Genomic DNA, 21,921 nt, shown 5'->3' on the forward strand with positions numbered 1-21,921 from the left:
TACAACTTTATTGACGAGGGTTCATGTTTTTATGTCTAGTTTTGAGCTAAGCTGTGCCTTCTTCAGCATGTAGAAATCAAATATCTTAAAACTCCTAATCACGCAGTTCTTAATCGATATCTCTAGATACGTGTCACTTGCGGACTTATCCTTAGAGTTGTAGGTCACCTTGATCTTGTTCGGGCTTATCCTGCTCAGCTTCAAATTAACCATGCTTGTAGAGAACTCTATTTCAAACCCGTTTCCTTCTCTCCGAACCACATACCCTGGACTATTTAGATTGCGGCCTATCTTCTTTTCAAATGCCCCCGATTTCTCGATATTCAGGATCATGTTGTTGACCTTGAAGGTGTCTGTGTTGCTGTTGACCTCGCTTACCAGGATGTTATTGTCATGGCCCAGTATCCCCACCAAGAAGAGATAGATATGTATCATATCCTGAGTTCGGTGCACCTCCATTTTATAGTTTCGAGTGTTTCATTTCACTCAAACATCAGGAAACAGCTTGTTTGATGCAGATCAAAACACATCTTGTATAGATAGGTGTAACCAGGCCCGCTCTTATGGGTTCTGTTTGAGGAGCCCATGCACCAGCAGTTGACAGAAAAGTATCGCCCGGGGTCGCTGTTAGAGGTAGTTGGAAACAGAGAAGTTGTTTCATCTCTTCAGTCGATCTCAAGTGCAGGTAGGATCCCTAACATGCTGTTCTACGGGCCTCCGGGTACAGGCAAAACAACGTCGATAAGAGCCATCGCAAACAACCTCCCAAGAACAAGTGTTCTCGAGCTGAATGCAAGTGACGAGAGAGGAATAGCAACTGTAAGAGAAACCATAAAGGAATTTGCATCAACATACTCCAAGACAATGAAGCTGGTCATACTGGACGAGGCCGACATGATGAGCAGGGATGCCCAGAATGCCCTCAGAAGGATAATCGAAGACTTTAGTGCAAACACAAGGTTCTGTCTAATAGCTAATCACCTAAGAAAGATAATTTCTCCCATTCTTTCTAGATGCACCAAGTTCCGATTTGGCCCTATTGGAGACACAGAAAATAGGATAGAGGAGATATGCAAAAGAGAAAGCATCAAGTACACCCCAGAGGGAATCAAGGCGGTGTCTCGGATTTCCATGGGGGACATGCGTAAGGCGGTTAACGACATCCAGGGAATATCTGCATCCTTGGGCCAGGTCGACGAATCGAATGTGCGGAGATTTAACGGAATTGCTCCTTCATCTGTTTATGAGGAGCTATTTAGGAATCTCGGGAGTATGGGCATGCCGGAGCTTAGGGTCGAGCTCGAGCGTCTGAGATATGAGTACAGCATGGATTGTGATGCTTTATTGGGAAATCTTGGAGAGCTGGTCCGGGAAAGCAAAATGAGAAACAAAATGAAAATACTAAAGGAGATGAGCGATATCGAGTATAGAAAAAGCATAGGGTGCAGCGAAAAAGTCCAATTGGATGCCATCATTTCTATATTTATACTTAACAGAAGCTGATCTGTTATGAAGCAGTAACTTTATTAAAAACATCAGGCCTGAATTCAACACAAAGTCCTACACACTGTAACACGGAAGTGCCTCTATTTCTCTTACATCGTACTTGCTTTTGGGAATGTTGTTCACAATGTTCGAGGCCACCAGCCCCACAACCACCATAACTATCGATGTAAATATCCACAGAGGAATGTATACTGAGACATTAGAAAATCCGGCCAGTACAAGGGAGAATGTGGTTATGTACAACAAGGGCAAAAGTAATATGCATGCATTGAGCCCAATGGAATATTTTCTGTTGCATATTCCCCAAAGAATCTGTGCCAAGAACAGGAACGGCTTCAAAAAGGAGGGAATTGCTGGGATGATCAATAGAACAAATATCATAGCCCTAATCATTTTCCCTACTATTATGCCCTTTTTGCTTTGGAGAAAAAGCTTTTGTTGCTGGCCATACTGGTAGTATATGGCATTTACTGTCGATAAGCCCTCTATTCCCACAAACATGGCACCGGAAGACGTGCCGTTTATGAATCCATCGGTGTATGATGCATAGTTGAATACATGGAGTGTTGCTATGATGATTTCCATAGACCTAAATATCATACTCCTCAGCTCCGTTCCGATACCATAAACCCAATACAGCGAAGACAGGGATCTGACCATTGGAATTGCCAAGGTCGCGGCAGACACTCCAAACGGAAGAACCATGGCCATATGGCTACACTTTCCATATGCAACTACAGAGGGCAGTGCCAATAGAGCCCCCAGATATATCATAAATGTGGCAAGATAGAAACATATGTTGAGTCTGTCAAACATCCTTGTTATGATGTATGAGTCTTTGTTGTGAAGGAGGAGTTGCACAGACACTTCTCCAAATACATCATAAAAGTCTCTCTTGTATCTGTCCTTCAGTATTGTGTATGCCTTGTTGATCTCGGCAAACTTGTCTGGACTCATCTCGCCCCTACTTTGGCAATGCAACCTTACAAGAGATCTGTAGGACTTTTCCACACTCTCCTTTGTTGCATCCTTCGGTATCTTGAGTACGTCGTACAGACTCATTCAAGGGGATATGGCTGAGGAATTAAAGAAGGAGGCCCCTTCCTAATCCTTCTTGCTGCAAAAATTTACTCCTCAATGCCGAAGAGCGACACAAAGCAGAAAAAAAGGAGGAGCAACAAAAACAGACTGAGAATAAAGAGAGCCCGGCTGTTTGGCCCGAAAGATATCGACCAGGTGAAGGAGGACATTGAATCCCAGAAGAAAATAGAGTATGATCCTGAGCTACCGGGAGGTGGACATTTTTACTGTTGCGAATGTGACAGGCATTTCATCACTGAGAAGGTTCTTATGGAACACAAGAGGTCTAACCCGCACCGAAGAAGAGCTAAGGAAGTGAGAGAGGTAGCACACTCCCAGAGAGATGCCGAATGGGCTGTTGGATTAACATGACCCGGGCCTATAGACCTAACTATTAAATTATCACTTTATTCATCCAAATCCTCGATCTCTGGTGGGTCAATTCCATTAGCCAGTCGCGGAAAACAGGAGCTGTTTTCTTTGTCACTAACCTCATCAACAATACCTTTGGGTCTTCTCCTTGACCTCTTGAACGGAAAGATGATCCTTGCAATGTTGTATGGATTCGCTCTAAAGAGCTCAAGCACATCCGTAAAGAAGGTGGTAAAGAGAACACAGTCCCAGCATTTGTGTCTGCTGAATACGTCACTCCATGTCCTCATCAAAACTAGAAACGAAGGCTTGTAGAAGTATCGCTTGTCGGCACAGGAATATATGTTTGAAAGAAGACTTAGTATTTTCATGGTGTTGCAATCCACAAGGCACTTTGCCCTCTGGCTGTCTTCCATCCCCATCGCTGCAGAGTCGTCAGATCGGCCATAGACACACTCCTGGAAGCACTGGCAGTTGGTATAGCTGTACTCAAGCAGACTAAATATTCCTCTTATCCTGTTTTCACTGAACTGCCTTTTGTCGAGGCTCCAGCCAAAAAGCTGATAGTAGTTGTAGAGCACTAGTGCACATTCCATAGTCATGTGGGCATCCTTGCACTCCAGTAGCTTGGTTATGTGTGCCATTAGATCCTCATCCTCAACCTTGCTCAAATGAAGTCCAGCTCTTGTACACTTCCCAAAGCTCTCCAGCATCCTCCTATATAGCCTAATGGCCAGATAATTGCCACTGGCTACCAACTCCCTGAGCTCCGGAGAGCCGCATAAAAAAAAATAGTCCCATTCACAGTAGTTCATGAGGTGGAGGTTTTTGTCCAGTCCTAGGTCTAGTAGACTGAAAAATGCTGTGTTATAAATATCGTCAAATATGTCCTTGAGGACCTGGTGCCCCACTCTATGGAGGGATGGAGGCTTTCTAAAGGAAAGATGCCCTCTGTCTGTAAAAGCTATTTCGGGGTCAAAATACCTCCTTCTTATCTCATGCATCATCTCTTCTCCTCTGCCTTCCGCATGTCTCCCCTCCCCCTCGTGTATCTTGTAGGCAAATATCGAAGAGTAGAATCTTGCTGTCTCTTCGGAAACGAGAGAGTTCAGGAGAATGAAGAACCCGCAATCGTACAGGACTCCTGGGAACAGAGAGTTCTTCTTAGAGGCCTCTTCACAAAAGGCAATAATGCCTTGGGAATCATCCATCGAGTCATACAGAGTCTCCGACAGAAGGAACCCACCCTTTCTTGTCATGAACAGTGCAGGAAGTGAACTCCGGTATTGCAGAACTCTCGTTGCCAGTGCAACCGCCTCGTGTTTATCCGCCGAATCCCTTAGGAGGCAGGGAAACTGTCTTTCAAGAAACCTCCACTCGTCAAGAAGACCCAGAAGCACCGGATCCTCATCGATAAGCGAGATCATCTTCTCAAGGCATTTTCTGTGATCCGGTGACAAGCTCCCATTAGCCACGAGAGATTCATTGAGAATAAACAGTACTCCTCTTGCTTCATCCTCCACCATTCCACCCCTATTGAACGTAAAATGAATATGGGCTAGCTCGGTCACTCAAGTCCTGGAAAAGGTCGCAGAAAAGCTAGGCTTTATTAGAGCATGAACACATGGAAGCATACCTTCTCCACCAGATAGCATAGAACTATGTCCATCACCAGCACGGCGTAAACGAACATCTTTGCACTCCCCATATCAACAACCTCCATCTTAACACGGAGCTCATCGTTGCTTCCCATCACAAGTTGGTGTATGACAAACAGCAGGATAAGGAGGCACCCAAGAAGCTTCTTGTTCTCCAGTAGACTTTCTCTGAACGGCCTTCCTATGTAATTCACAAGAAACGTAGATATCTGCTGTGTCGTAGACAGGAAGAACAGGGCCGAGTTCATCAGAGAGGGAGAGAACTTCTCACTATACACCGGCGTTTCTACATTCCTTATCCTCCCTATCATAATAAAAAAAGAGGCTATGTGAACAACAACCTGCAAAACAACAGAAGAAACGATGTATGGATTGATTATGTTCGTCAGAGGCCTTTTCTTGCTTATTTCCTCAAGAGGCCGGCTCTGGGTCAGGAACATAAATGCAAACCCAATAAGAAGCCCGGAGGCAGTCAGCTGGACGTCTCCATACCTAACCCCCATGCAATCAAGAACACTCAAAGAAAACGCGCTAACAAGAGAGTTCAGCGCCAGGATCTTGTACATTTGGATCGTTGTCACCAAAGCGCTTCTCCCCTGCCTTATGATGTCGAGAACGGAGTCAAGTGACCCAGTCTTTGCTGTAAACGGCGCTGCAACACTCGCATCTCCAAGATTGATTTTATCCTCTCCCAGATCCTTCGATATGCTTTCCATCATCCTCTCTTCTCTGGTTTTTGGCTCCCCCTTCTTCTTCACGGCTACTGGTGCCTCCATAAGAGCTATTCCCACGTGGGCGCTTTTTAGTGCTCCAACATCATTTGTTCCGTCCCCGCACATCAATGTGTACCTTCCTGCCTTGTTATATTTTTCGATGATCTTTTCCTTGTGGGCAGGATCCGCCCTAGCAAAAATCGATACAGAAAAGAACTCGTCACTTTCCAGCACCTTGTCTATCTCTGATCCCTCCACCGCCTTATCCGATATCCCAATCTTCTTGGAGACATTCCTTGCCGTAAGTACATTGTCTCCGGTTATCATTATCACCTTATGTCCTGATCCATGGAGAGACTCGATAGTCTTTCTCACGTTTTTCTTCAGCTTACAATCAAACAAAATGAATCCTGCAAATGACAGCTTCGACTCAACGTCTGTTCTATCATACTTATCTTGTTTCTCAATCGGCTTGAACCCTAAGGCCAGCACACGATACCCGTCAGCTGCATACTTCTTATAGTCGTCATAAAACTCAGGCACAGAGTCCAGATACAGCTTGACAACCTCGGGAGCCCCCTTCATCCCAACAAACCTCTTACCTTTGGCTTCTACCACCACCGTCATCCTTCTTAGCTCGGAACAAAAGGAATATGCCTTGTGGATCGTGTGCTCAAGACATTTGCTATTCAATGGTTCTGTATTCCTCAGGTGTTCATAGATACTTGTTTCCAAGGGATCCCCCGTCACCTTTCCATTAAGCGACAGCAAGGAATGGCAGCTGGCGAGCACACTTACAGAGTTTTCCGTCTCATGCTTAACTGCTGCGACCTCCATAACCGTCTCCGTCAGCGTCCCGGTTTTGTCAAAGCAGCATACATTCACTTTCCCTGCATATGGAATTCTGAACGGCTCGAGGCAGTAAACTCCTTTCCGGGCAAGGGCCCTTACACAGCTATTCACCGCCATGCTCAGCTCCATCGGAAGCTCGGTGGGAACCACATTAGTCAAGATCAAAATCACCTCCAGAAGCAGCTTATAATTCGACTTTCCCATCTTCTTTCCCTCCCTATATGCATAAAACGACGCAACAATCGCAAACACCAGAAGTGCAAGTATAAAAATAAATGCCTCTCTATCGTTCACAGTCACTTCCTCGGCGCACATCATCTTCCTGACAAGGCCTCCCTTCTCAGTCTCAAATCCCGTATGGAGCACGAAACACACTAGCGGAGAATCCTTCATCATCACTATCTCAGTCCCGGCATACAAAATATGTCTCCTATCTCTGCCTCCGTCGAATATGTCTTCTGCATCTCTTTCAGAAATATCCTCTTTTGTGAGCGGAACAGATTCACCGGAAAGCATTGCCTCGTTCACAGCGCAAGATCCCTTGACCAACAGAAGATCGCAGGGGACATGTATGCTGGAGCTAATCTTGACAACATCCCCAGGAAACAGGTTTTCGGACGACCCCATCACGCCTTCACCTTTCTTTGCATTCATCCTGCTATCATACAGAATCTCCACATCAACGTTGGAGTGGCTCATCCTCCTGAAATGTCTTGCAGTCATCATCCTTTGGAAAACAAGCCCAGATTCAAGAACAACCAGCATCACAAGACTAAACATCGCCTGGTAAACATACTCGTCAAGACACCAAAGCAGCCCAGAAAACACCTGGAACACAAACAATGGAGACACAGCGTGCTGCAGAAATAACTCAGAAAACGACGGGGGCACAATGTCAAATCTGTTCTTCTTGAAGTGCTTCAACAGCTCTGCCTCAACAAACTCATCTCTCTTTTCCTCCCACTTCATAAAGTATCCAAACGGCTTCTCTGTGTTCGCCCTGAGTCTAACAATCTTCTCACCGGTAACCAGATATCCAGACTTCTCATACTCAAATACTCCGTCCTTGAGCTTGCACAGCGAACCACGGTACAGTATATAGCTTCCCTTGGAATTAAGGTCCATTGAAAACAAAATACGAACTTTGTTAGACCAGAATGTCGACAGGAACATCGTCCCCGACACCAGCAACGTAAACACAAACATCGCCTGTGGATAGCCGCTTGTCAGCAGCATGGCAGGAAGGACATACAGCGGAATCACATATAGCCGTTTATGCAGTGGTCTTTCTTTGTATATAATATGCATTTCAAGGGCTTCATTCTGGAAAAATATACCAAAGCCTCAAAACAGATACAAAAGGTGACCCCAGCATGTCAGACACAGAGACGTTCTATGGAGGATCGATCCTGGCAATGGCGAGTAGCAAGGGCGTAGCCATCATGTGCGACAAGCGCCTTGGGATGAGCTCGATAACTGTGTCCAAGGACTTCACAAGAATCCATAGGATAGGACCAAGACTATATGTGGGATTGCCTGCATTTGTCCCGGACACCCAGGTCCTCCTCAGAAAAATAAGAAAGAACTACAACCTATTCAGGCTGGAGCATCAGAGAGAAATGGAGCCAGAGGAGCTCAGCAGCATGATTTCGTTCCTTTTGTATTCGAAAAGAGAAACGCCGTACATCACTGCTCCGATTGTTGCAGGACTGACAAGCGACGGCAAGCCATACATCTCCGGAATGGACTGCATAGGGTCCATAGCATCCCCCGGAGATTTCGTTGCCGTGGGGACTGCCGACAAGAATCTCATGGGAATCTGTGAGGCTCTCTACAGGCCAGACATGGATGAGGAAAACCTGTTTGTAACGTGTGTCCAGGCATTCCTCAACGCCATTGATAGAGATGCCCTGTCTGGATGGGGAGCGGATTGTTATGTCATTGGCAAAAACAAAGTCACTAAGAGATCAATTAAGGGAAGATGTGATTAGTCTGGTATTAAAATTTCTGTTTTCATAGTCACGCCTAAATATTATCTATTTCAAGGCCCACCCCACGAAGATGCCTGTAACCACAAAGATCTTGATGTATGCATTAATCCTCATGCTCAGATCCTACGATGTCCCATCTCTCTGCTACAATTACCACAGCCCGGAAGCAAACTACCAGCAGGAGTTTCTGAGGCCTCCCGCCATCCCGACTGTGTATCAGGTAATCCCAATGAAATACTTCACTTGTGTTTCAGGAGCATGCGATCTTATAGTATCGAGGCTAATAGGCTCAGAAAGGTACTTCATATACTCCTCCTTCCTCCCTGCAGATGCGATATCAATAGAAAACCTTCTCCTTGTGCTGATGAAGAAAGGCTACGAGGACATTGCAAGCGTCCTGCTGGTCCATCTGAGTGTCTTCTATGCTCCCCTTCTCTCTGCTTCCAATGCATACGTCCTGTCTTATTTGTATCCGGCATACGAGAAGGACTATGAAAATGCACACAGGCCCTCGTTAAGCATCACCTGGTTTTTCCACTTGAACATCTTTCCACAGTACGCCAGATACTTCTACGATGTATTTTATGCATTGATGCTCTACCTCTTCAGCATTGTCCCCAGAGGGCAGAAGATCGAAATACTCCTGCTATTCAAGCCATCCAACTACAAGAGCTATCTCTTGTACATAGCGGACTCCCCACTAGCCCACTTCTACCTACTTGTCTTTATTCTGGAAAGCTATGTCCAATATCTGTTCAGGGTCCGTGGCGTAGGAAACCCAAACTTCCTCAACTGGTCATACCTAATTTTCACATGTTTATTTATCCTCGAGAGGAGGTGGAAGATCCTGATGAAGCAGAAGTCCCATGCAGGCAAGGACCTGGGAGGAGGTCTTTGACAATCTTGCTCAACTCTAGAATAAAAATAAAGTAGCCATCTTTAATAATACTTTATTCCTAATCGGACTCATCGTCAACGTCGCTGTCTTCGTCCAGGTCCTCGGAATCATCCGACCCAGACACTTCGTCGTCTGTACTGGAGTAGCCAGAGTCCCCATCAGATGTCTCGTCTGTGTCAGTCCCGGAATCGCTAATTCCATCGGTGTCCTCTTCAGAATAATCGGAAGAATCCGTGGTCTCGGTAGTATCCTCCGAGCTCTCGACCTCCTTCTTCGACTTTTCAGCTTGCTTCTTCTGTCTTGCCGGGCACATGTTTAGGGGATTTGTCTTTTTTCAAAGTAAATTTTTCAAACTTTCCAGAAAATTCAAACTCGCAGAACTTGCCAGGTACCTTGAGAAACTCTTTTATTCAAACTCACAGAGGCCTCCCGCCATTTACATTGTGCACCCTAGCTCCTTCATTATCCTCTATCTCCTCGATCATCCTTTGATATTCCATTGCCGCCTTTTTATCCTTAAGTTCTATCGCCCTATCTCTCTTCTGGATCAGCTCTATCTTGAAATGGATAACATTTCTTCTCTTCGGATGCACTTCATCCTTGCAGGCAACCATCTTACTTATCTCCTCGTCACTCAGCCTCCTGCCCATAGTCTTGACAAGCTTGTCGTAGTCCTCCTTGACCTTAGCTATCGAGCCTACCTTGAAAGACCTCCACACATCCTCATACTCTTCTCTCAGCAGAGGCGAGTTGCTGATATTCTCGATCCTAAAGCCTTTGTATGTTCTGGTTCCTGTAGAAACATCCAGATACCTGTTTGTTTTGACCTCTTTTCTGCCCATCCAGAGGCTGTATGTACTACCTTTTCCCACACCGACTATCTTGACAACAAGATACAGCCCATTGATTCTTGCCCTCGTGAAGTGCCCAATGAATTCATCGAAAAATGGCTTGAACACGTTTCTTGCAATCATGTCTCTACTCACTATGCACTGTGAAAATTCAGCGAAATCGTCCGTCCTTGAAATGTCCTCCTTAGCCTCAGAAGGTGTTTTCTTCTGCAGTCCTTGCATCCTTTCCTCCAACTCCTTCTTCTCCTTGAATCTTTGAAGCTCTATGTGTCTTTTGTACAGTATTTCCTCTCTCTTTGTTTCTGGCATCTCAAGAAGCATCTTCTTGTCCTCCTCGGACTCGTAGAGCTCTTCTCTGTCAAAGTCTGTACATCCTGATGACCTATGCCGGCCCTCCATTGGGGTGTTCTTCCCGGATGAGTAATCTGCTTTGTCATTAGACTGTTTTGCCCAGCTCTTGATTTCCGGGCGCCGCACTGCCCTCGGAAATGATGTTTCAAGGAAGTAGGAGTCTTTTGCTCTGTCTGTATGCAATAAATACCATACTTATGGTTCTCTCCGTCGCTGTAGAGAAAAAGTCCTTTCTGAGAAGTGTGCGGAGCACCATAGAAGACAGGAAGTCTCTAATTGACCAAGAAGTGTACATAAAGCTGCTTGTTGGAATAGCAGAGGGGAACTGCATTGTTGCCCAGCAAGGCAGTAGGCTATTCAGGTATCTTCCGGTCGGTGTGGATTCTCCTTCAGGTCTCCATTTAATTGGACGCCAAGGAGCCTACAGACACATTTCTTTTTCGGAGATTCCTCGTCTTGATCCAAACGTTCGATACTTCTTCATAGACGCCAATGATATTCTTGTCCTCAGAATGTTTCTGGAACGCGGCCTGCATTCCTTCATATACACAGGGAGTTTTGGGTTTGGCTTCAGCAGAGATGGAATCAACCAAATGTTAATGATTTCCCAGGAGTGCCTCGGAATTCTTGATAGGGTGGGGTACATGGAAACGGATGTAGAGGACATGGAAATTAAGCTACGAAAGGGGCGTCCTGATGAGCTCCTCATAAACCATCCTCAAGGTTTATTCGTCATGAAGTCAATGTTCAAGTATCGGAACGAATTTCTAGAAGACCTGAAAACTCACTTTACCGACTTCATGAATTCAATCCTGCCTGGAATGAGAGTATCCTCCTTCTGCAGCACATACGTAAAAAGCGTTATCGGCTATCTGGAAAGAAGAGGCATTCTTGTGTCGACCCCACCGATCAAAGAATATCCCGAGCTAATCCATTACCTGTTCCCCTACAGAGTAGTCCCAGATGTGCCCAACCTCTCCGACGAAGAGTTGGTTGTGGGAGGCATTTCCCTGGATGGAGTCTTACAAAACGACTATCTGAAAGACCTGTTTAATCCCGAGCAGGTAGAAAGGATAGTTAAGAATGGAAGCAGGTTTATATTTACAAGCCATATATCCGCGGATGGTCGGAAGAGAAAATATGGCGTTAGCTTCGTCTAGAGGCCTCTTGTGACAAGCCTATTTGAGCTATCCTACCCTACTCCTGTTGTGTTTCCGCGATTTATCTCCCTTTCATCTCTTTCCTCGTCTCTTTTCAGAAGCTCCGACCTCGAGTGCTTATCGCTTGAAGTGCTTGAAGATTCATCCTCTTCAGCCGAGGGAGCCCCAGTCTTCTCCATGCTTGACATTATCTTGTCTGCAAATTCGTCAAGAGTCATGGTAGGATTGTTTCTTTTAACCAGCATATTTTCAATTCTTCCACGAGAGTCGACTCTTATGCACTCAATTCCATCCCTTCCGCTGGGCTTCCTATCATCTGTATCCCGAAGCAGCATGATCTCTCTACTCAGATGCTCAATGTTCCTCATCGACAAAACATAAAAGTACTCAAGCAGCTTCATTACCCATTCCCTATCATCCCAGTCTATAAAGTCATATTTAAATTCCTTAGCCTTCCTCCACAGCCTCATCTTGTTATCTCTTCCATTTCCCTTGCATAACTCTACAGTTTCTCTTCCAACAAGTCCTAAATACTCACAGTCTTCGCAATACTCCTTGAAGAGGTCGAGAGCCTCGGCTCTATTCCCATCCTTATCACTCACGGTTCCTTTGATATATGGAGCAGTATACTTCAGCAGATCGTTTGTTGGAATTTCATGAGGATCTCCGACGTCTCCTTCCATGGATTGTATCTCCCCAGTCACTCCTATATCCCTGCCCTCAAGTATTCTCACTATTAGGTCTTTTATATCCATGAAATCAGGGATCCAGATATTCCTGAATCTTTAAGAAGCAAGCTTTGAGTGCCGGCCGCTGCCCAAACTATAGATATTAAGTTTATTTCTTAAGTGTGACCTCGATTTCTTCGACTATGTAAGGAATGATAGGAGAGAGCTTTTCGTTTGCTCTCAGAAAATCCCTTGCACTCTTCAGGAACCTGCGGTTGCTTTCCCCGCTACTCTCAGAAAACCCGAATGTATCGTGGAAAGATGCGCTGAAAAGAGTCGGGGCTTCACAGAACAGTCCGTCCAGGCTCTTGTTCATCGTCACCTCATATATTTCCTTTACCTCCTTGATGTAGTTGAACAGCCTGGTAATCCCGACATAGTACTTCAAGGTCTTGTCACTGATCTTCAGCCTCTCTTTGGTACCCGTCTGCCTGTGAAGACACAGCATCTTCATAGGAAAAGGCGTCTCCAGCTCCCGAAGCTCAATCGACATTAACAGCAGAACTCCAACCGATGGATCAATATCTTTCGTCAAGACCATGCCAGGATATATAATGTTTACAAACGCCTCTGCTGAACCAGGTTCGTCCTTTGTATCTTTGGATCCCTTCTCCTTCCGAGCCCCGCCTCGAACTCTAGATAGTGCTGCCTCAACCATCTTAATTAGCTGGGAGTCTCTGTCCGTCCCGGGCGTCTTCCCCATAATCTGTAGGACGTCTCCAGAAACCTTGTTCATAAAGAGAGACTCGTAAAACCCGGGCGCAAGCTTCGGCCCAAGGATCTTTTCTAGATTCCGCGGCACATTCTCCTCGGAGTAGGGATGCACACTCCCAGAAACCTTCATGACAGGAAGGTATGTCACCAGCATAAGGCCCTGGAGAAACTGTTCCGTGTATTTCTTGCTGCTTCCCTCGTCGCATGTACTCCTGATCATCTTCAGAAGGTCCTCAGATCCCTTCATCAACCCAAAAACTGCGTTGAAGCTGAAGTCGGTGGCACACCTGGGTATCGTTGGACAGAAATCGCATCCAAGCAGCAGCCCAAGCGCGCTGAACAATCTCGAGCTGAGGTTAAAAAACTCAAGAAACCTGCTCTTGTGGAACACGTCCAGATATGGTTTTCCGGAGCCGTCAGACATGTCGAGTATAATCTTGTCAACCCCATCAAACAGGAGGATGTCGGACTTACCAAATGCATATGAACATGTCTCTGCACTCATAAGATATGCACACTGGGCCGTTGCTGAGTAAGGGGCTGTGATGACTGCAACCCCCTTCTCCTCAAGTATTTTATTGGCTACATCCATCTCACTCTTTTGCATTATAAAATTTCTCCAGAGCTTCCCTGCCTTTCTGTAGTTTTCTTGCTTGTACTCCTTGAATCCCTCGGTTAGCAACGTACCCAAGCCTCCATGAGAGGTTCCTTGCAGCTTATTGATGCCTATTCCGTCCCAAACCCATATCATGTCGACATCGTTCTCGTCCTTAAATTCCAGAAGCTTGAGTAAAGGCTCTGTAATGACCTCCTCCATCCCAAACACAAGCCCTCTGCAGATACTCGACACGTCGACATACTTCCGTAGAAACCAATTTCCGTCAATGCATATCCTCATCTTCTTGAATGCCTTCTGTGGAACCTTTAGGAAAAAGTTTTGTCCAGGGTGCTTTCTTACCTCCTCCAGACCTCTTATTGGCATCTTTGGGGCTCTGCGATGATTCAAAAAGAAGAACTAAAAAGACATTCCGGTCCAAGAAAAGATGCAGCCGGAAGATGTTTAATGGAACACAGATCCGTGGAATCGGTATCCGGTTGCAGGTCACGAGGATGGTCGTCCAATCTCAAGGGACATTACATGCACTATATTCAGATCTGTATAAGAGCTAGACAAGGCAGGCTTCCTGATGCACCCTCTTATCTGGAAGAGCTTCACTAGAAGGTACATGCCAACTGCATTGTGTGGAGATGGTCCCTTTCTATGATCCATCTGGTGGGCTCTCTGAAGTGCTTTAGACGGACCATCCCTGGACATCATTTCTGCCACACAGGAATAAAGCCTGTCTCCTCTGGCATTTGCAGTGATCGCCCAGCTCCTGGAATCGAGTTTATCAAGGCCTCTGCGGTGACAAACAGGCATTTGTAAGGACTGCTATCCTATTTCCCGAACTCTAGGCAGAATTCTCTGCTTGTTCCTCCTGGCCGTGTAGACCGCTACGGCTATCAGGTATCCAAAAGTGCTTTTCTTTGCAGGCAATAGGATTTCCATTTCTTCCTGGAAGGGAAAGAATAGCAGAATGAAGAACAAGGAAGGCCTCCCCGCCACTTTTTGCCGCTATTGTGCGTACAATGCCCTCACTGCATTATACTCTGTTCAGGCGTCCACGTTGGATGTTATGTAAATAAGAAAACAAACCCCAAGATGGCGGAGACAGCCACAGCAGACGTATCCAAGCAGCTGACCATCATCGGCTCTGCAACGTGTGGAAAAACAAGCATCCTTACCAGGCATGTAAAAAGGACGTTTGGGACGGAGATCAGCCCCACCGTATTCAACTCTGTCAGCAACACATATAAGCACAAGGACCATGTAATTGAGCTGAGGCTCTGGGACACAGCAGGGCAGGACGAGTATGCCAGGTTCCGACACCTTGCATTGCCTTCGGCGGACTATATTATGATCGTGTATGCTGTTGACGACAGATCCTCCTATGCCGAGGTTAAAAACAGCCTTGTAGGGCAAGTAAGGGAGAAGGCGCCCCAGGCCAAATACTTCCTTGTTGGGGCGAAAACCGATCTGAGGGAGGACAGTGCGAGACTCGAGGAACTTGCTAGGAACGGAGACTCTCCGATAACCACTTCTGAGGGGCTGGAGCTTTCTCAGAGCATTGGGGCGATGGGATACTTTGAGTGTTCTGCAAAGAACAATGTTGGAATCGACGAGATATTTGAGAAGATTTCTGAGTACGCTCTGAGGGCGCAGCAGAAGGAAAGCATGTCTTTCATAGGGGCGATGTGCGCTTCTCTGTGGAACTGCCTTAGCTGCAGACAAATAAATTGATTTTTATTGGGAGTTTGTGTCTCCTTGTAAATGAGACTAGAGAAAGTGGATGTAAGCTGGACAAGGACGGAGGACGAGGTCCTCAAGGCTGGGGTGATGAAGTATGGAACAAATAAGTGGTCCAAGGTGTCCTCTCTGCTGCCTTCGAAAACTCCATCGCAATGTAGGATGAGGTGGGAGGAACATGCCAATCCCCTACTGAACATCTCGGGGTGGAGTGCTGAGGAGGATGAAAGGCTTATTTTGACAGCGAAGACGTTCCATCCGCAATGGAGCCTGATCGGGCAGGCGATGGGAAGGAGCGGGCAGCAGTGTTATGAAAGATACAACGAGCTTACCTTTGGAAAGATTGATGTCTTCAAGTACGGTGAGCTTGAAGAGCCTCGCGAAGAGAGGAGCGACGAGGTCCTTCGGATGGCGAATGCCAGGATGGCTGGATGCAATAGTAGAAAGGATCTGAAGAAGAAGAAAGAGAAGAGGCGATGCGAGAAGAATCCTGGCGGCATTCTGTAACTTGAGTGTTTTACTTCGGTTTCTTAAGGGTTTCTGATGGACTTGGAATGGAGACGAAAAGTAGAACGTCCTCTGCATTTAGATACATCGGCGTGTTTATTGCCATTCTTTTGTGCCTGTCTATAGTTGTTGACATGATGTCGTTCAAGAGACTGTCGTTTTTATATGAGAAATCGCCAAAGAGCGAGCTTGTGGAGCTAGATAGGAGAACTGATAAATGATGAGAAGCTGGCCACTCTCTGGATGAAGGAGCAAAGCTGTGGAAGTGAAAATTAAAGATGTTTGGATGGATAGTCCTTAAAATGGACATTTTGAGTTTGTTAAAAAAGAAGATAATTGAGGATGTCTTCAAGGTCCACCCGGATGCCGAGTGGAGTGTTCTTGTGTACGACAGCTATGCAGCGAGCATTCTGAAGAATTTCTTCGTGAAGTCTGAGTTTATCAACCACAACATAGTGATTTCGCAGAGGATTGAGGAGAAGAGAGAGCCTGTGGACTTTCCTGTGATATACTTTGTGAAGGGAGAGGATGATGTCGTGAAGATGATAAACAAAGACTTTGAAGGCAGGTTGTATCCTACATATACAGCCTGTGTACTGGAAGAGTGTGAAGGTCTGCAGCCCCTGATCAAGGTTCTGAGGGTAGATGTAGACTTTATTCCTTTTGAGCAGAAGGTTTTTAGGGCGATGCCGAAGCAGCTGTATTCCGTGGCCAAGACCTTGAACACAATGTTTAATGTGAGCTACACAGGGTCCACGTGCCGGAGCCTTGGAGAAATGGCTGAGAAGATGATGGGGGATGAGGAAAGGAAAGGAGAGCTTATTATACTGGATAGGAGCATTGACCTCTTTACGCCGCTTCTCCACTTTTTCACGTTCAGGACACTGCTTGAGGATCTTGAGATCGAGAATATGGAAGTGTTTGAGAAGGAGTATATGGGGGACAGGGTGTGGGAGAGTGTCAAGAATGTGCATCTTGGAGAGGTGAATTCGATTTTGAGAAATCAGGCGCAGATGCTGTCGAAGGTGGCGCAGAGGCTGGACACGAAGGTTGACAACAAGGACTTGATGAAGATGGTGCTTGAAGCCCCAGCGGCAGCAAAAACCAAGGAGAGCCTGGGCAAGATTCTTGGACTGGCGCAGAAGTGCTACGACAGGTTTGATTATCTCTCTAGGTTTAACGAAATTGAGCAGCTGCTTGCAACAGGGTACGACAAGTCTGGAAACAAATGGAAGATGAAGATTGATGATGTGTTTGAGTATTTCAGGAGCAGCAGAATTGAGAGGTCTGACAAGGTTAGGATTCTGCTACTGCTTAAAGCAAATGGGTATCAGCTACAGGAGACTGAGATGGACCTTCTTAGGGGCATGGGGTTTAGAGACGAGGAGATTAGAATTACCTTTGACAACCATGAGAACTTTGTACCTCTCCGGGGGACAGGAGACTACAAGTACGAGGTTAGTCGATATGAGCCTGTGCTGAGCAATGTTCTGAGAAGCTTTATTGGGAAGCAAAAGGGGCATTTCCAAATAAATAGATTGACAAGCAGCAGAACGCCCTTAAAGTCTTTAAGAAAGAGCCATCTTCTGTCGGTGAAGAAGGATATTTCTTGTCAGAAGCTATACTGCGTCTATATAGCTGGTGGAGTGACTTTTGAAGAGATCAGGGTTGCATATGAAGTTGGTGAGAGCCTTGGGGTGGAGATTGTGGTGGGCTCTGATAAGATCATAACGCCCAGGTCTTATGTGGAGTATCTGAAGGCCAGATGTACCTAGGCGCATTGAAAGACGATATATTTTCTGAATTGTGATCCCATATGGAGCGAGGGATGGAATCAGAGGCCTTTTACGGTCTGAGTGCTCGTGGATGGGACGGAAGCGAAGTCAGCCTTGGATCGTTCAGAGGGTGCGTTATTATGATTGCTAATGTTGCGTCGTCATGCAAGTTTGCTGAAAGCAACTACAAGAGCTTTGCGGGTCTTCTTGATAAGTTCTACAGGAAAGGGCTAAGGATTCTTTTGTTTCCCTGCAATCAGTATCTGGGCCAGGAGTCAAGGCCCATTGAGGAAATACGCGGAGAGGTGTCTAAGAAGTATTCGGACAGGTTTGTGGTTTTTGACAAAGTCGATGTTTTTGGGAAAGGAGCTCATCCCGTGTTCAGGCATCTTGTCAATACCAAAAACGGAAAGGGGAGGCTCGGAAATTTCATTAAGTGGAACTTTACAAAATTCCTCGTTGATCGTAAGGGATGTGTTGTTAAGAGGTTTGGGCCAAGCGATATTGTCAAGGAGGATGACGAGAATCTCTTGAGGAGTATTGAGGATGGGGAGAATGGCATGCAGAACTCCTGATGGAATAAATAAAAAAATTACTGTACCCATTGATGTATGAATTCTACAGGCAGCTGATGGTTGGAAAGGTCCTTGAAAAGATAGTAGACGAGAAGGTGAATGCCAATGTGCTAAGCCCGAACCAAGGAAAACACATTCTCGAGACGTTTGATCTGAGTGTCCCTATTGTTTTCAACAAGTCTGTAACCAACTCAATGAGCTTCAAGGGGAAGGTGGACTTTTACAACCATGTTGACGGGGTGTGGAGATTTCAGACGACGGGGTTTGTAATGTCCTTGAATAACGAATACTTCAATGCTGGGGAGGTTAACATCGTTGCATGTGACGCAGACATCAACATGGATGCAGGAAGAAGAAGAAGAAAGAGAGGATGAAGATTCTCGGTGTAGCTATTTTCAAATAAATGTTAAATTTGCCAACATCCTTAAGTTGCTGCTGTTGGGAGGTGGTAGGCAGAAATTTTTGAGGTTCCGATAAGTTATCTGGAAATGGGAGCCCTGAAAATGGACCAGAACAACATGAACAAGTTCTTTAACTCGTCGTTCTTTGCGCAGACTCCGCAGAAGGATAACAAGCAAGGGCAATTTTCTGGAGCGCAGCAGCCTTCGATTTTTGGGCAGTCGCAGGCTGGGTTTGGCAGCGCACAGAATCCTTTTCTTCAAGGGTCTGGAGGAATGAAAAGCAATACGTTTAGCGGTGTAACACCTTTTGGGGGAACATCTTCATTTGGCAGTGGGGCAGCATCTAGCTCTGGAGGATTTGGACAGCCTTTTTCTGGCCAGCAGCAGCCGTCGACCTCGTTGGCAAGATTCGGGTCTGGAGGAACTCCGAGCACCGGAAGCAATATATTTGGGGGTACCTCTAACGCCTTAGGGACGGGCCAGACACAGTTTGGAGGGACTGGGGGGACCATGAATTTTGGAGCACAGCCGCAGAGCAGTGTGTTCGCATCTGGAGCCCAAAATGGGTTGCAGCCGTTCACCATGGGAGGGTCCACGGCATCTCAGCCCAGCATATGGGGGCAGGGATCTACCTCCTACAGTCCCTTTGGCGGGACCCAAAGCACCTTTTCCAACGACAGGAACAGCACTCTAAACAAAACATTTCCTGGACTTGCGGGAAGTAGCACTGGGACCAAGGATCATCCCTACATACAAAGAAAGATAAGAGAAGATAATGGAGGGGAGGTAACCTTGATGCACATCAACGGGAACGAAAACTACACGCAGAAGTCTGTCGAGGAGCTGAGGTCCGAAGACTACATGCTTGGAAGAAAGCCCATGACAAGTGGAAGCATGACGGAGCCTAAGAGCATCTCTGGATTCGGGCTACCCCTTGGAGCAGCGATGCCGTCTTCTGCAGTCAACAAGCCGCAGGGTAATAGCGTCTTTGGAACGGCTGCTACATCTGGGACTTCATTCCAACCTTTTATTTCAGCTGGGAGTTCGAAGACCCAGCAAGAGCCTGCTAATTCTAGCTTTGGAAGCACCACGCCACAGCAGCCATTTGCGCCTTCGGCAGTTTCTTCTAACATAGCATCCCAGCCGTTCGGCTCATCGATCCAAGGCCCCTCTGGGTTGCCAAGCGGAAATCCATTTGTTCAGAATGTACAGCAGCCGCAGGCAGCATTTGGGTCTGTTGGGATGGCTCCGCAAGCGCCGGCCTCCAACAATCTTTCGTTCACGAATGCACAGCCATTTGAGATGCCGATGCAACAGCCGTTTGGAAGCACAATGGCTTCTCTCGGAGCCTGTGGGCAGATGAATCCGCAGCAGACCAAAATAGACCCGTCTGACCCATTTCTCCTGAAGGACATTAAGTTTGAGAAGACCGAGAAAGAGCATCTTCCACTGAGCAAGGTACTTCCGAGGCCGATATTCAAGGAGGAGTCGAAGCCCCGGAAGATATCTCTGAGCTTTCGACCTCCAAAGCCTCCTGCAAAGGAGAAGATATACACGATTCCTCCGATAGAGAACATCAAGCACATGAGGGAGGTTCATAATCTGATCATAGGCTTTGAGGACAAGGGAAGGATAGAATATCTTGACACTGTGAGTGCATCTGAGGTTACCATGGCGAATATTCAATCGAAGATTTACTTCTCAAAAGAATCTGTTGTAGTCAATGACCCTGTTGGAGTAGGACTGAACAGAAGAGCTCGTGTGTATGTAGAGGGGGTGTTTCCATACAGTAGGAGCCTGGGAGACTATATCAGAGGCGAGCAGAAGCAGTTTCCGCTGAAGGGGATCCAGGAAAGATTTGTGTATGGCTTGAAGAATGATACTGTGAAGAAGTTTGTTGGATATGAGTATGAGAGGGGGACGTATGTCTACGACGTTAACCACTTCTGAGAAGTGTGATGGTTTCTGAATTAAAGAGCTAATGCGAAGTTTTTTGCTGCTGTGTTGAAATCTGAGTTTCAGTGTATCCCTGGCCTAATGCAAGTGAGCTATATAGAAAAGAAGAGTGTGGACGACCTGAGTATAAGTACAATGGTTGATGACAGGATATTTTTTATTCGGGGAATGCAGCTGGTGAGCAAAGGCGTCCACACATACGACTCTGAGGTTCTGCACAAGACGTTTGAGGATAGGGTTGACTATATCTGCCACTTCAAAGGGATGATGCTTATCTTGTGCGGGAATGTTCTACATAGGTATAGGTTGTTTGGAGAAGAGCTAGTTTTGAGCGGGACCCATCAGCTGCTCGAGCCTCCGATCAGGGTGTGTGTGAGTGGAACAGCAACGGTAAAGGAGACCCATGCCGTGTGTTTTCTGTACAAGAGTAAAAAGATCGAGGTTTTCAACAACGATGTTGAGAGAGTTGTGGTGCGCTGCAAGGGAGATGTTGCAAGAGAAGACGAAATAATTGATTTTACGATTGAGGATGGATCCTCATGGTTCCTGTCGAGGTCTGGCCGGATCTACCACACACATTCTTTTGTTGCGTCAAGGATGGCTCTTCTGCACAAACCTGTTCGGATGATTCCGGAGCCTACCTATTTTGACGGAAACATCAACAGAATTTTAGCCAGGAAAAACAGGATGTATGTGTGCTATGACGGCGGATTTGAGGTATATGACATCGGAAAGGATGTGCTGGTGCTAAACTATACATACAGGACACGTGATTTCGAGCTCCATGCATTTGAAAGTGTCTACTGCTTGGAGAAGAACCTTCTAGTTGTTGACGAAATGCCACGGATGATTGCAGGTGTTCGGGTTCACAAGATGTTTGGGAACATTGGGATTTCGCGTGACAGGGTTTTATTTGTCAAGAATGCGGTAGAGGACGAAAGGACTGGCGTGAAGTTGCTGAAGGAGGGAGATGCGGACACGAGGGTGAAGGAGATGTTCAGGATGGTGGAAAACGAGATCAAGGTTCCGGAGATCAAACTTGCAGAGAATGGAAGAGAGGTTTCTGAGAAGAGCCTTCTCATGATACAGAAGATGGTTAACGAGTTTGAGAGTAAGATTCTCGATGTGTACAGAAGGATTTATTTTGAGCTTGTGACTCTTAACGAAAGCTTTGATGAGAAGATGGCAGGGTTGAATGCCGAGAACGACTTGATATTGAAGAGGGTGGAGGTCCTTGACAAGAAGAAGAATGAGCTGATGACACGCCTCCAGAGGCTTGGGGAGAAGATGGAGGGTGTTGTTTCTGGGATCAAGATAGATGGAAATAAAGTGAGAAGGCTGATTGCAATGGTTGACGGGGCCATTGACGGGATTGCATTCAAGAGATATGAGAAGTATTCGAAGATCCTTAAGCTTCAGAGGGAGATACTCACCAGAAAGGTGATTTGAAAGATGGAAGTTTTGTCTGATAGCAATGGTAGCTGGT

The 21,921-nt window shown here is 46.2% G+C and overlaps 22 protein-coding genes across 22 annotated transcripts; 13 read left to right on the forward strand and 9 right to left on the reverse strand.

The window, feature by feature from the left end:
* Positions 1-21: 21 nt before the first annotated feature.
* ECU02_0280 (uncharacterized protein) lies at positions 22-435 on the reverse strand (the record flags this gene model as incomplete). The annotated part of the gene is made up of 1 exon (NM_001040744.2): positions 22-435. One exon carries the CDS (start codon positions 433-435, stop codon positions 22-24), a length of 414 nt encoding a protein of 137 aa, NP_584555.2.
* A 150-nt stretch (positions 436-585) lies between these two features.
* Positions 586-1,503, forward strand: ECU02_0290 (uncharacterized protein; the record flags this gene model as incomplete). Its single annotated transcript, NM_001040745.1, has 1 exon — positions 586-1,503. One exon carries the CDS (start codon positions 586-588, stop codon positions 1,501-1,503), a length of 918 nt encoding a protein of 305 aa, NP_584556.1.
* Positions 1,504-1,560: 57 nt separating this feature from the next.
* On the reverse strand, positions 1,561-2,568 carry ECU02_0300 (uncharacterized protein; the record flags this gene model as incomplete). Its single annotated transcript, NM_001040746.1, has 1 exon — positions 1,561-2,568. The coding sequence occupies one exon, from the start codon at positions 2,566-2,568 to the stop codon at positions 1,561-1,563; it is 1,008 nt and encodes a 335-aa protein (NP_584557.1).
* Positions 2,569-2,643: 75 nt separating this feature from the next.
* On the forward strand, positions 2,644-2,958 carry ECU02_0310 (Bud20p-like protein; the record flags this gene model as incomplete). Its single annotated transcript, NM_001040747.1, has 1 exon — positions 2,644-2,958. The coding sequence occupies one exon, from the start codon at positions 2,644-2,646 to the stop codon at positions 2,956-2,958; it is 315 nt and encodes a 104-aa protein (NP_584558.1).
* Positions 2,959-2,993: 35 nt separating this feature from the next.
* Positions 2,994-4,484, reverse strand: ECU02_0320 (uncharacterized protein; the record flags this gene model as incomplete). The annotated part of the gene is made up of 1 exon (NM_001040748.1): positions 2,994-4,484. One exon carries the CDS (start codon positions 4,482-4,484, stop codon positions 2,994-2,996), a length of 1,491 nt encoding a protein of 496 aa, NP_584559.1.
* Positions 4,485-4,567: 83 nt separating this feature from the next.
* Positions 4,568-7,489, reverse strand: ECU02_0330 (uncharacterized protein; the record flags this gene model as incomplete). Its single annotated transcript, NM_001040749.1, has 1 exon — positions 4,568-7,489. One exon carries the CDS (start codon positions 7,487-7,489, stop codon positions 4,568-4,570), a length of 2,922 nt encoding a protein of 973 aa, NP_584560.1.
* A 65-nt stretch (positions 7,490-7,554) lies between these two features.
* Positions 7,555-8,172, forward strand: ECU02_0340 (uncharacterized protein; the record flags this gene model as incomplete). Its single annotated transcript, NM_001040750.1, has 1 exon — positions 7,555-8,172. The coding sequence occupies one exon, from the start codon at positions 7,555-7,557 to the stop codon at positions 8,170-8,172; it is 618 nt and encodes a 205-aa protein (NP_584561.1).
* Positions 8,173-8,242: 70 nt separating this feature from the next.
* On the forward strand, positions 8,243-9,070 carry ECU02_0350 (uncharacterized protein; the record flags this gene model as incomplete). Its single annotated transcript, NM_001040751.1, has 1 exon — positions 8,243-9,070. One exon carries the CDS (start codon positions 8,243-8,245, stop codon positions 9,068-9,070), a length of 828 nt encoding a protein of 275 aa, NP_584562.1.
* Positions 9,071-9,128: 58 nt separating this feature from the next.
* On the reverse strand, positions 9,129-9,383 carry ECU02_0355 (uncharacterized protein; the record flags this gene model as incomplete). The annotated part of the gene is made up of 1 exon (NM_001415400.1): positions 9,129-9,383. The coding sequence occupies one exon, from the start codon at positions 9,381-9,383 to the stop codon at positions 9,129-9,131; it is 255 nt and encodes an 84-aa protein (NP_001402465.1).
* A 103-nt stretch (positions 9,384-9,486) lies between these two features.
* Positions 9,487-10,320, reverse strand: ECU02_0360 (uncharacterized protein; the record flags this gene model as incomplete). The annotated part of the gene is made up of 1 exon (NM_001040752.1): positions 9,487-10,320. One exon carries the CDS (start codon positions 10,318-10,320, stop codon positions 9,487-9,489), a length of 834 nt encoding a protein of 277 aa, NP_584563.1.
* Positions 10,321-10,409: 89 nt separating this feature from the next.
* ECU02_0370 (uncharacterized protein) lies at positions 10,410-11,432 on the forward strand (the record flags this gene model as incomplete). Its single annotated transcript, NM_001040753.1, has 1 exon — positions 10,410-11,432. One exon carries the CDS (start codon positions 10,410-10,412, stop codon positions 11,430-11,432), a length of 1,023 nt encoding a protein of 340 aa, NP_584564.1.
* Positions 11,433-11,464: 32 nt separating this feature from the next.
* Positions 11,465-12,187, reverse strand: ECU02_0380 (uncharacterized protein; the record flags this gene model as incomplete). The annotated part of the gene is made up of 1 exon (NM_001040754.1): positions 11,465-12,187. The coding sequence occupies one exon, from the start codon at positions 12,185-12,187 to the stop codon at positions 11,465-11,467; it is 723 nt and encodes a 240-aa protein (NP_584565.1).
* An 82-nt stretch (positions 12,188-12,269) lies between these two features.
* On the reverse strand, positions 12,270-13,856 carry ECU02_0390 (uncharacterized protein; the record flags this gene model as incomplete). The annotated part of the gene is made up of 1 exon (NM_001040755.1): positions 12,270-13,856. One exon carries the CDS (start codon positions 13,854-13,856, stop codon positions 12,270-12,272), a length of 1,587 nt encoding a protein of 528 aa, NP_584566.1.
* Positions 13,857-13,976: 120 nt separating this feature from the next.
* On the reverse strand, positions 13,977-14,294 carry ECU02_0400 (uncharacterized protein; the record flags this gene model as incomplete). Its single annotated transcript, NM_001040756.1, has 1 exon — positions 13,977-14,294. The coding sequence occupies one exon, from the start codon at positions 14,292-14,294 to the stop codon at positions 13,977-13,979; it is 318 nt and encodes a 105-aa protein (NP_584567.1).
* Positions 14,295-14,576: 282 nt separating this feature from the next.
* Positions 14,577-15,215, forward strand: ECU02_0410 (Ras-like GTP binding protein; the record flags this gene model as incomplete). The annotated part of the gene is made up of 1 exon (NM_001040757.1): positions 14,577-15,215. One exon carries the CDS (start codon positions 14,577-14,579, stop codon positions 15,213-15,215), a length of 639 nt encoding a protein of 212 aa, NP_584568.1.
* Positions 15,216-15,245: 30 nt separating this feature from the next.
* On the forward strand, positions 15,246-15,728 carry ECU02_0420 (Cef1p-like protein; the record flags this gene model as incomplete). Its single annotated transcript, NM_001040758.1, has 1 exon — positions 15,246-15,728. One exon carries the CDS (start codon positions 15,246-15,248, stop codon positions 15,726-15,728), a length of 483 nt encoding a protein of 160 aa, NP_584569.1.
* A 47-nt stretch (positions 15,729-15,775) lies between these two features.
* Positions 15,776-15,949, forward strand: ECU02_0425 (uncharacterized protein; the record flags this gene model as incomplete). The annotated part of the gene is made up of 1 exon (NM_001415481.1): positions 15,776-15,949. One exon carries the CDS (start codon positions 15,776-15,778, stop codon positions 15,947-15,949), a length of 174 nt encoding a protein of 57 aa, NP_001402570.1.
* An 81-nt stretch (positions 15,950-16,030) lies between these two features.
* On the forward strand, positions 16,031-17,503 carry ECU02_0430 (uncharacterized protein; the record flags this gene model as incomplete). Its single annotated transcript, NM_001040759.2, has 1 exon — positions 16,031-17,503. The coding sequence occupies one exon, from the start codon at positions 16,031-16,033 to the stop codon at positions 17,501-17,503; it is 1,473 nt and encodes a 490-aa protein (NP_584570.2).
* A 41-nt stretch (positions 17,504-17,544) lies between these two features.
* ECU02_0440 (glutathion peroxidase) lies at positions 17,545-18,078 on the forward strand (the record flags this gene model as incomplete). The annotated part of the gene is made up of 1 exon (NM_001040760.1): positions 17,545-18,078. The coding sequence occupies one exon, from the start codon at positions 17,545-17,547 to the stop codon at positions 18,076-18,078; it is 534 nt and encodes a 177-aa protein (NP_584571.1).
* A 32-nt stretch (positions 18,079-18,110) lies between these two features.
* On the forward strand, positions 18,111-18,452 carry ECU02_0450 (transcription initiation factor IIA subunit gamma; the record flags this gene model as incomplete). Its single annotated transcript, NM_001040761.1, has 1 exon — positions 18,111-18,452. One exon carries the CDS (start codon positions 18,111-18,113, stop codon positions 18,450-18,452), a length of 342 nt encoding a protein of 113 aa, NP_584572.1.
* A 129-nt stretch (positions 18,453-18,581) lies between these two features.
* On the forward strand, positions 18,582-20,429 carry ECU02_0460 (uncharacterized protein; the record flags this gene model as incomplete). The annotated part of the gene is made up of 1 exon (NM_001040762.2): positions 18,582-20,429. The coding sequence occupies one exon, from the start codon at positions 18,582-18,584 to the stop codon at positions 20,427-20,429; it is 1,848 nt and encodes a 615-aa protein (NP_584573.2).
* An 87-nt stretch (positions 20,430-20,516) lies between these two features.
* Positions 20,517-21,884, forward strand: ECU02_0470 (uncharacterized protein; the record flags this gene model as incomplete). Its single annotated transcript, NM_001040763.1, has 1 exon — positions 20,517-21,884. The coding sequence occupies one exon, from the start codon at positions 20,517-20,519 to the stop codon at positions 21,882-21,884; it is 1,368 nt and encodes a 455-aa protein (NP_584574.1).
* Positions 21,885-21,921: the final 37 nt, after the last annotated feature.

The sequence above is a fragment of the Encephalitozoon cuniculi genome, chromosome II, assembly GCF_000091225.2.
Source record: "Encephalitozoon cuniculi GB-M1 chromosome II, complete sequence".
NCBI classification, from domain to species: Eukaryota; Fungi; Microsporidia; family Unikaryonidae; genus Encephalitozoon; species Encephalitozoon cuniculi.